Raw genomic sequence first — 11,800 nt, 5'->3', positions numbered from 1 at the left:
GACCCATGTCTCTGAATTTAAGTATTCTGTAGGAAAAGATTTTGCTTTCATCACTTTCTACTTTTCAAGGTTTTTTCTGCTTGAGTTTTTTACTTTCGGTTTCCTTCTTTTTATTTAGTGGAAGCGAACAAGTCATTAGAAGAACCAAACCACGGTCATTACTTTTTGAATATTAAAGAATCCCTACATTTCTTTCCTTACGTCCCCCCTGCCCTCTTAGATAAAGAATATTTAAAGGGTAAGAAGAGTTTGATGATTAACAGTATTATCCAGTTACAGGTTAGAGTAGGGACCTGTTTGTCTACTCCCAAGTTCCTGTAGTTAGCACTGCTAGGCAGGTCTGAATATCTGTTACATCAGCAAGAGTATCCATGCTTTTAACTGATACAAATGAATTTTGGCAGATGGGGGGAACTAATGGAGAGCTTCTTTTTCCTAGACTCTGCAGATAACAGCAGTGAAGTGATGTATAAAGCTGCTGTTCCTTCACTTTGCCAGCAGATGGAAAACTTTCCCTCTCTGGTGTCCCACTCAAAATCAGAAAACCCTGCTATACTCTAGCTGTCTCATTCCTTCCTTGCAGCCTTTGAGAGGGAGTAATACTATAGGGACCTCTTAAAATTTGATAAGCTTGGAAAGAATTCCTGCGGGAGATTGAGGCCCAGACAATTCTCTATTAATCTCACACAATTTCCTGGCCATTTGAAATATGAGAGAGGAAAACCCATGTGTGTAGGGAATACCAGAGGATGGACAGAGGGCACTGAGAAACTGGGAGGTTTACTTAAGAACCTGATACCAGCTGTGAAAAGCCTGAGGAACAGGTACAGTTGAAGAGTGTGAACATGTTATCTTCTCGGGCACGTCTGAGTAGTTCCCAGTGATTTAGTGTAGTGACATGGAAGGGAGTTGTCCAAACAGATTGTGTGGTTGGTAATAAATATGCTAGAGAGACTGACATAAATGAATGTCACTTTCAGACGTGATTAACTTTTCACCATTCAAGCTTGGACATTGCAATTCAAGTGGTCTGATGAATGAAGTTTGCAGCCTGTAGCAAGTTTCACTTTCTGTTTTTCATACCATAGCACTAGGCTGTCATGCTGGAGTTTCCATCAGTGAAGGGGAATGGTTTTCAACCCCAAAATTGAAATGGAGCTTTTCATATTAATTTTAAAAAAGGAAAGGAAGAAAATCTATAAATATTTCTCTTTAAGTTATTTCTTTTACATTTCCCTGACCCATCACCTCAAGCGCATTCTTTAATCATAATCTGGAGTTTGGCCCTAAACTATTTGGAAGTGTCACTTTAAAGAATGCAGTTTATTGTACATAAATATACTGTATACGGGACCCAATATTAATATAGGCTCTGCACCCCATCTCCAATTGACTCCAGTGGGAGTTCTGTGTGTACATTTCCTGGCAAGTTGAAGCTTATGAATATTTATGAGAGAGAGAGAAATTTAAAAATCTGAATCTTAACAAGAAAAGCTAAAGTAAGAAAGCAATAGGAGTAAAGACACATAGTCTTTCAGCATATTTTCATCAGCAATTAGCCTGTTTTCTGGGAAAGGTTAGATGCAGACTCAGCTGGATGAAATAGTTGCTAGAATTTGATGAAATAGTGTATATTTAAATTTCAGTGAAAATAGCAGGACATTTTATTGGACTATTTTTCCTTTGTGTCAGCCAGCTTAATCTGACTGTGTAATAAAAATTAGTTTCTCCCCTTTTCCTATTTGCAAATAATCTGCAAATAAATTCAGATTTTTCTGATGAATTTATTTAAAATGATTTCACAAATGGTTTATATGAACATATTCCACTCTGATTACTTAGGACTTCCTCACCATATCTTTTCCCTATGAGTATTTGCTATTCATAATTTGCTACTTGTTCTGTATTATGGTTCATCTGAATCAATGCTATTGTGTCTGTTCCCGGACTGGTTGCCTTCAAATTCAAAACTGCAATCAAGAACATTTCTGGAGAGATTTACCTGTTATACTTCCATACGCAAATGTTCTTTTCTGGTATATAGGTGGATCCTCACTAGATTTGATGCAACCAGCAGCTTTATTACCAATATCTGAAATGTTGAATTTAGGGTAATTTTTAGTCATTATTCATGTTATATAACTGACAGTTTAATGGATTCTGTACACAAAACTGGTTGTTGGTGTCAAGGAGTGCACAGGCTTGATTTGGAGGCTGTGGGGGGGGTGGCACCAGTTGGTCAGAAAACTGACTATGACTTGCCTGATTCATACAGCTTGATTTGTTTGTGTCGGGGGGGAGAGGGGCGGCGGGAGTTGGTGATATGAAATTTCCTTATCATGAGAAAACTCTTTCTATGTGGATCCATCATGTTGGACAGGACCTACAGCAGGTACTCCCTAGGCTAAGGACAATGAATGTGGAGTATATAACTTTAAAACTATGTTCTAATGACAACATACTTATGCTAAGCAGGGAACCAGTTGGGTGGGGAAAGTCCTATTGCAGCTCTGCTGGGCTGCACCTTATTATGAGAGCTGCCCAAAAATTACACTTTAAAAGGCTGTCTGAGGCAACTGCATGCAGCCTGGAGCAGCCCCAGAAAATACTACTTGGCACTGAAAAGATGTGGGGTGGGGAGTCTAATGGGTGAAGAGCTGATCTCTGTGTCTGGAGAGACCTTTTTGTTCAATGCAGAAACCACAGAATCTGCTGAGTCTGGAGATGGAACGACAGCCACTTCCAGGAGGAAGTCTATGGACGAACCCGCCCCTCCTTCCTCCTGCCCATGAGTGGAAGGATGTGGGAGAATTTCAGGGGGAGATATTTACAAAATTTTCCTCTCTTTTAAGAAATGCGAGCTGGGATTCCCCACAGGCATGGCTGCTCCTTATGATTCGGGTGATAATGTCAAAGAGTTCAACTGAATTCTCTGCTCAGCATTGTCCTTTCTTTTATTAAAGGCCTGATCGAATGAATGGAAATAGTCCCCCCCCTCCCCCAGCACTGAATAGATTTGGGGTTGTTAGACTTTTTCAGAAGAATTCTGTATTTTTCCTGGGTAGTAACTTACTGACGTATTCCACTAAATGGGGAGCTGCATTGTAGAGGTGGCAAAGAGAAACTTTGATAATCTTAATTCAAATGGCCTATTCCTGCTCTCATTATTCAGATGTAATTTTGTTTGTGGTGTACACCCAAGAATGAATTTAGCCTGGGCGCACACAGAGGTAATGGGATCAGGCGGAGGGCCACAAACCTGATAAGAGTGCATGTGAGCACAGACTTAATATTGGGGGCAGTGCTAGTAAATATATTGTGGGTCGGTGCTGGAAATGTAGAAACCTGATTTCATATTGGTGGGGGAAAAGGGTATGTGAATGCACACATCTGATTGATGGGGTATGGGCAGACTAATTACAAACAAACTTAATTGGTATGTGTTAAGGGGTTCATGCAATCTTGATTAGTCGGAGAAAGGACACTAATCTAGCCTCTTCCAACACAACCGTCTATTACATCAAACATCCAAATTGACAAGTTTTTGTGGGGGACAAGTAACCTGGTAGAATTGGAAAAGGAGTCAGAGTTCTGGTGTGGTGCGTGGTTTGTGAGAATGGAAAGAGTAATTATCTTTCAGTAACTATTTATTTTAATATGGAAGTACTGCAAACTGGGACACTGATTCATCAATGTATTTAAGTATGTTCCCAAATTGAAGCACTAATATCAGTGGGACGGGTCACATACTTTGTTAGTCACGTGCAAAAGTACTTTCTGGAGTTGGGGCTTTAAGGCTGAACAATTACGGGGGGGGGGGAGAGGTTTGGTTCTCTTTCTTGTTTTTGTTTGTTTGGTTTGGTTAAATAGGTATTTAATACAAATCACTACCACTATAGGTTGCCATTTTGTATAAAATAATACTTTATTTATAAATAATACAAAACTATGATAAATACATAAATAAGAGCACTAAATAAGTAGTAGACTGACAAATATAATGTTACAAATCTTGTAAAACGATATTAAAATATTTCCGCAGTGCAAAAATAGAACAAATAGCAGGAACAGTTTTTAAAATTCCACAGCATCTCATTTTAAATCATGTATAAAATTTTAATTGATTTCAGTTAGTATTTTTAAAAGGTTGGTATTTTAATTTTCTAAACTTCTTTGTGAGTTTGTCCTAGAGTTGAAAACTTAATTCCACTTGGATTCTCTTGCCAGCACTGAGGCTGAACGGCTTCTCTGCTAGGAAATAATTGGTATCTCGTCACTTTCATCCTCGCAAGCTCTAGGTCCTTTCTTCCTGGTTAGAGAGTCCCATTTTCCATCACTGCAACCAAACATGTCTCCAGATGCCCAGCTGGCTAATGAGTCTAGGTTGGACTCTCTGAATGGAATCCTGCCCCAGGTAGCTTGGGAGAGATTTTTGCAAAAGCAGCAGGATACATGTTGGAAGATTTCCTGGATTCTCACCGGGGCATTTTCCTTCAGGGACATTCATGGCTTGAGAACATATTGAGGCCACCTGAAATCTCTCTCTTCATTCTGATCTTACAGGAAAATTATCCACACCTCTTTATTTGGAAGCTGTTCCAGCTCACATGTGTTATGCTGTTATACTGTGGTTATGCTGCATGTTAGGGTTCCAAGATTAGATTTGATCAGAGAAGTGTTGTACCACAGAAATATATACCTGTAGTGGGGTGGTCACCTGCTCCTGCCCTGAGGGGTTTAAAACTGCCCTGGAGGAGGGCTCTGGAAGGGCAAGACCCCTGGGCTGTTTGGGAGGAAGCAGGCTCAGCTGGGGCCACGCCCCAATCAGGGACCAGCTGGCCCTATAAAGGCTTGAGCCAGGAGCTTAAGCAGAAAGCCTCTCTCTCTGACTGGAGAGGAAGACAGGCCTGGCTGCTGGGGAACTCACCTGGGGACCTAGAGTGAGGCAGGGTTGGGAAAAGGCCTTAGGAGCTGGGAAGCCCTAGGCCAGCAACTCCCCAGGCTGCAGGGCCTAGTCTTAGGTATTGGGCTTGCAGAGGGGCAGCCTGAGGGTGGGTAAAGGCAGCCAGTCCAAACTGCTTTGCCTATGATGAGTGGCTGATACTGCAGTCTGCCCCAGTGAACGGGGGCTAGATGGAGACTGGGCAGTAGCCAAAACTGAGGCAAAGTGGGGATAGTGGGTGGGGAAACCCAGGGATAGTGGGATACTGCCAGGGGGGTAGCACCCAAGACATGGGCACTGGGAGGGACGTGGGGGGCCAATGGCAAGCAGATCGCCAGCCTGCAGAGGGCGCTCCTGGGTCAAAGCTAATTCCCAAGGATGACTAGCAGGAGGCACCGCAGGGGTGAGTCTGTGCTGTGCTACAATACCAGACACATAATGTCAACAATGTTTAAGGTCCCAACCCTTTCTTTTAAAATTACAATTGTCTGGTAATTTTTTTGCATCAATATTCTTCATTTTGCATTTTAAACACTGAGTAAATGAACAGACTATAATTACATAAAATGTAATTTGTGCAGTTGAAATTGTATAATAGTCAATTGCATAATTCAAGGTCAAGCGTTATGGAGTGCTAGAAGTCACTCTGGGAGGAATCTTCAGATTGAAGGGATTCCACTGCATGGTGCAGTATCCTCCAGCTGTTTTAACCTCAGTAGTGACAGTATCTTGAGCTGGAATGAAATAGGAATTGATTGACACACAAAGGTAAAAAATAAATTTTCCATTGTATTAATGTTAATAAATTAAATGAAAATATCTTTTCTACACCTAATTATCTCAAGTCTTATGGTATGTTCATATTTTTTATAAATGTCTCTAGGAAACTTCTCAAGCTTTGGAATACAATAAATAGTTCTGATGAGGACAGATTAATAAATAGCAACCATGATCGTAATAGAACACTACATAGGTAGAAGTCAGCGTACTTTGGAGGTAGGTCAGGGGTGGGGGGAGGAAGTATAATTCTTTGATGACCAAAGTGCTGTTGAGGTGGCTAAGGATTCCAGGTATGTGTACTTTGTTGCATGGTCTGCCAATTGCCTACTGCATAACAGCACCTGATAGGTAGGAGATTGTGAAGATGTGCAAAAATAAATAACAGTAGAAACACAGAAAAATAAATCCATGTCATTGAAAATCCATTTCCAGGACAGGAAGAGCCTAAAGCTGCTGCCATGGAAATCAGTTGCTATTTGGCCACTGATCCTGTAGAAGGTGCCAGCTTTCTCCGGGCTCCAGGGGTGCTCAACTCCCCTGCTCCACCCATGGCCCCACCCCGCACCCACCCACTTCCCACAAGCCCTGCCTCTTCCTGTCCCTGCTCCTCCCAGGTCCTGCCCTTACCCCTTCCCCAACCCCCCGCCCTGCCTCTTCCCACCCCCATCCCTTCCTTGCCTCTTCCTACCCAACCCTTGCCCCCTCCTCTGAGCGTGCCTTGTCCCCGCTCCTCCCCCTCCCTCCCAGCGCCTCCTGCACACCGTGGAACAGCTGATTGTGGCAGGCAGAAGGCCCTGGGAGGGAGGGGGAGGATTTGACCAGCAGGAATGCTTGTGGATGGGAGGCACTGGGGGGGGGGGGAAGGGAGGGAGCTGGCTGCCGGTGGGTGCTAAGCACTCACTAATTGTTCTCAGTGGGTGCTCCAGCCTTGGAGCACCCACGGAGTTGGCGCCTATGGTAACAGCAATTCAGGGGTGCTGGAAGCCATTGAACAAAACTGTAAACCTCATATATGATGGAAACCATGTATTCACTTGCTAATATTACTTCATGCTGGGCACCCCAGTGCCCCTAGTTCCAATTCCCCTGCAGCATGTATGCAAACAGCTAGTCTGTTTGAGGAAAGTTAGTTACAAACTGCTCAGAGCCTGCTGCAGAGGATCTGTGCAGGGATAGAGCTATCTGCATGTGACTCTTACCTGTGCCACATGGAAGGGAGATGAGGTGCCAGGTGGGATGAGGTGGCGTAAGATACTTTTGCACATACTTTCCTCTTGGGGTGTTCTTCATACAGTTATGATCCACATGGGGGTCTTTAGCGAGCATGCGCACATTGGGCTGGGGCAGTGCTAGTACAGCTCTAGTCTGTGTAGCTCGCAATGTCAGCGGCACAAAAATTACATTGTGTGGAAGGACCTTGTGTTCTGTACAGAAACCAGAGCCACCTCTGTTTCTATGATGAAAGCTGGAGACAAACCTGTCACTATTTCCTCCTGCCTACCAATGGAAGGATAAAGGAGAGCTTATGTGGAGATCTACTAGTCCCTTTTTATCCCGCTGTGGTTGGCTTAAAATCATAGATGATAGAAATCATCAAATGGCTTCTTAAAGAAATGAATTGATTCTTCCATGTAGCACAGCTTAAAAACAGTGTGATGAAATGATTGTCAGAAGGTTCCCCTCTGCACCGTAGGGGTAATGAATTAGTTAGACTTTGAAGAAGAATTTGTGTGGCTCCCACATGCTCTGCTGCTGCCATGTATCACCAGAGAGGAGGATACATTTTAGAGGTTGTGAACCAATCTGTTTATAATCCTTGACTTGTTTATACAGTATTTTTTTTTTTTTTTTTTTGCTCTCATTTTCATGTAATTGTGTTTTGTCAATATAACCTGTAGGCTTCAACTCCACCAAAGGATGAATGAAGGCAGAGAGACTTGAGCAGGAAAGAACTACTACTACTGATAGGCACAGCTACTGAAAAAACCCTGCACCATAAGAAAGGATAGGGATTTGTTTTAAGAGTTAACTCCTTGTACATGCCTCTAAACCAGCAGGTCCCAATTGAGGTTCATGTATTGGTGGGTGGTACATGGAGGACCTGATGGTGGTCTTCAGGGAACTGGCAGATCCCATGTTCCTAGTACTGAAATTACTATAAATGCTTTCCTAGTACTACTTCTCTTTGTAAGCATTTGCTGTACCTGCCATGAAGGTGTTACCTGATCTCGAATAGGTGGGGAAATGGTGTATAAAACAACTTTTGTGAGATTAGCCCCACATAATGAACTGTTTTAGAACCCCAGAGGAAAGACAAGCAAAGGCTTCTGCAGTGGCACCATCTGTTGAGTTTGAATGTACAGAGGCTCCTATTAGCAACTCCATATTTTCGGTTGCATTATAAACGAGATTTCCAGTGGGGAATATGTTCCTATTTTTTCTCTAAAGGCAGATTGACAATCATTGTGAGAATTCTCACACAATTTGTTTTTATACTATTTGAACATTTAATGTAGTGGCTGTTTGACTTCATTTAAAAACTTTTAAATAAGAAATCTCTGGATTTAGTGTCTGGCTTAAAATTGTCCTAGGCAGGGCTAGGATTGACTAGTAGCTCTTCAAAATACTATCTACGTACCCAGATTTGGTAGAGAGGTAAATCCTCACTAGGTCTGGTCTAATGGCTAGTCTTGTTTTCTTTTTCTTTTTCAAATTTTTAATTATTGGGTTTAGGGTAATTTTTAGTCGTTATTCACATTACAACTGAAATTTTGATGCACTGGGCTCATAAAACTGGTGGTTGTTGGTGGAACATGCAGTCCATGAGCACACAAGCTTGATTTTTGGGGCAGTAGGGGGAGGGCAAAAGGGGTAGTCCCAGGTGCTTACAAACCTTAGCAGGAGGGATTAGGTACATGCAAGCTTGATTGATGTCATTTGTGAGGCAAGTGTACCCAAGTCTGACTGATGGAGGGGGTAAATTAGGCCCACACAAGTCTGAAAGGTGGTGGATAGGGAGGCTGAGTATATGGAAACCTGACTACTTGGGAGGAAATTCTCACACACACACACACCATTAGTGGGAAGGAGGGGCAAGCAATTTTGTATTGTGACAGCCTGAAGTCTTCCCCTCGGAATGCCCATCTATCTATCACCCCTTTAATTAGCCCTTACCAATCCAGCCTATTTTATCACAATGAGCTACTGCACCATACACCCACAACTACAAACGCTGGGGAAAAAGTAATCTAGTAATGGGCAGAAATGCAAAAGCTTCAGAACTGAGGTTGTGGTTTGTGGTCTGTTGGACTGGTAAAATTAATTATCAGGGTTTATGTTTACAAGGTACTTCCGCACGTGAACATAAGACTCGTGCACTTAACCTTAGCCAAATGTTGACAAGTCCTTTGCTGAACTGGAGTCTTAAGGCAGAACAAGATAAGATTGTTATTAGGTCTTTGCTTTTTTTAAATATATAATTAATACAAATCACTACTGCAGTAGGCTGCTATTTTGTATAAATAAATATTTATTTATAAATATTATAAACACATCTGAAAATGATAAATAAGAGCAATACATAAATATTATCAATAAATAAAAGTAGATCAACACCACAATACTGTTACAAATCCAGTAAAATTATCTGAAATATTTTCACAGTGCAGGAGGAGAATATATAGTAGCAATAGTTTATAATTCCAGTGCACTTAATTATACATGACCTAGAATTTGGGATGCTCTTGTTTGCTTTTTATGCTTGAAGCAAAACAGGGATCCAGAAGCTTCATTTGCTTATGAGTCCATGTTTGGATCTTTAATGGGACTGTCATTCCAAGCAGATTGAGAAGGAATTTGACACTCGATGTAGCAAATCTGTTCGAGGATTTCCTGGATGGCCACTTGGCAGTCTCTTTCTGCCAAGGCTTGAGAACCTTTTGGGGCCACAAAGTCTCTCTTCTTTCTGACTTTACAGGAAAATTATCCTTCTATTTTGTTTGGAAGTTGACCTGGTTCACATCTGTTATGCTGAAGTGAGCATAACAGTTACAGTTCAGAGGTGAGATTTCATTTTTAAGAGCAGCCGAAGGCAAATTCTGAGCAAATGGGTAACATCAATGATTTGGAAATCATAAGGTTTTTCTCATTCGGTTCAAATACTACATTGTCTTCTGGCATATTTTCAGCAATATCTTTTGTTTTACGTTTTATCATGTGAGTAAATCAATCTGGTAATGGCAAGTAGTATATAAATTGAGCAATTGGAGTTCTGTAGGAGTTGGTGACTTGTTTAATGCAAGACAGACTGATAAGAGTCTGGAAAGGAACTGCTTGTAGAATCAACTTAGAGACGAACCACTCCAGTGGAGGTGTAGTTTCATTCAGCTGTTTTCATAACATCATTACATGAAGCATCACGTGCTGAAATGAAAAAGGGGAATGGTTCAAACATGGAGAGTTTCAAATGCCAAATATAGGCCATCTTTTTCTAACCAGATGTCAAATCATAAATCCTGAGCCTTATTGCACTTATGATCTTGTGACAATTTTTTTTTTTAACCAAAGTTGTTGAAATGTAGAGGTAAACAGAATGAAGGAAAGCAGAATAAGTAGTCTTGGCCATCCCTGTGTGCAGAAGTAACTGGCAGAATTAGATGGTGGGATAGAAGTGTGTGCGCACAGACCATCAATTTTCTGGTGTCCTGACTGGAATTTTCTCTTACTAGGCAGTTGTTAAAAACAGCAACAAGCCAACTTTTCCCCAACTAAGATGCTTACTGGGCAAAGTTATATTTGGTATGGTTAATTATCAACGGATGATATTTTTTCATTTGTAATCAGTTACGATATATTTGTATATTTTTCATACAGAATATGTGTGTGGTAAGGAAGCACTAAACTATATATGCTACTCTAAAACAGTTTTATTAACATGAGTTTGAAAAATTACTATGGGAGAAAGATTGGGCCCTACGTAATAAGAATTAGGTCATAATTTTATATCTCTCTTCAGCTGTTTTATTCATATAATATTTGAGTTTTTCTAGGAAAAAACAATATATGGTACCTTCATCTTCAAGTCTTTTTGTGAGTATGTTGAGAATTGGAAAACATCTGGATATTTCCAAACGGACTATCTCCCAGGCACACAGGCTGTATTGCTTTTCTTTCAGGAAATCGTCGATTGTCTGGAAGTATCCCTTCAGTTTCAGGCTGGTGAGCAGGAGGTTCTCATTTCCTGGGTAGGTTATCTCCTTGCCCTTCTCAGCACTCAAACACGTCTCCAGCTTCTCAATCTGCTGGTGAAGACCGTTTTGGAATTCCTTTATGGAAGTCCCATCCCAGGCAGCTTGGGTGAGATTGTTGTTAAAGATATGGAAGAGCTCTTGGAGGATCTGCTGGATGGCTACCTTGGCATTCTCTCGCTGGGACAGTCGGATCTTGAGGATATCTCTGGGCTTGAAAGCTGTCCTTTCATTTAGACATTGAAAGGGAAAGTTTCCACCCATTTTCTCCAGATGCTCTAAACTCTCGTTGTTCATTCTGGTTTGTAGAACATAAATCCTGTTACAGTCCAGACATGAGATTTCACTGGAGAAGAGCAGCATGAGGCAAAATTGCAGCAAACTCCTGCTGATCATGATGATGTCTTGGATTCCCTGTGTTTGTGTAGAACTTGAACAACTGGTGCCTGTTCAAGGTCTTTCGTAGACTTTTGTGTTTTCGACCCATGTCTCTGAATTTAAGTATTCTGTAGGAAAAGATTTTTCTTTCATCACTTTCTACTTTTCAAGGTTTTTCCTGCTTGAGGTTTTTACTTTCGGTTTCCTTCTTTTTATTTAGTGGAAGCGAACAAGTCAGTGGGAGAACAAGACCACAATCATTACCTTTTTGAATATTAAAGAATCCCTACATTTCTTTCCTTAGCCCCCCCCCCCCCGCCCTCTTAGATAAAGAATTTAAAGGGTAAGAAGAGTGATGATTAACAGTGTCATCCAGTTACAGGTTAGAGTAGGGACCTGTCTGTCTACTCCCAAGTTCCTGTGGTTAGTAGTGCTGGGCAGATCTGAATGTCTG

At 41.4% G+C, this 11,800-nt stretch overlaps 1 protein-coding gene across 1 annotated transcript; it reads right to left on the bottom strand.

The window, feature by feature from the left end:
* Positions 1–2,002: 2,002 nt before the first annotated feature.
* On the bottom strand, positions 2,003–11,364 carry LOC113405741 (interferon beta-like; the record flags this gene model as incomplete). Its single annotated transcript, XM_026646994.1, has 2 exons — positions 10,791–11,364; positions 2,003–2,092 (listed from the first exon to the last, which is right to left on the bottom strand). Coding segments are annotated over exons 1-2 (664 nt in total), but the record flags the coding sequence as incomplete, so codon positions are not given.
* Positions 11,365–11,800: the final 436 nt, after the last annotated feature.

This window comes from Terrapene carolina, unplaced genomic scaffold (genome assembly GCF_002925995.2).
Source record: "Terrapene carolina triunguis isolate 2854851 unplaced genomic scaffold, T_m_triunguis-2.0 Scaffold50433, whole genome shotgun sequence".
NCBI lineage: Eukaryota > Metazoa > Chordata > Testudines > Emydidae > Terrapene > Terrapene triunguis.
Note: the sequence above shows the minus strand (reverse complement) of the source record. Positions and strands in the feature narration are given on the sequence as shown.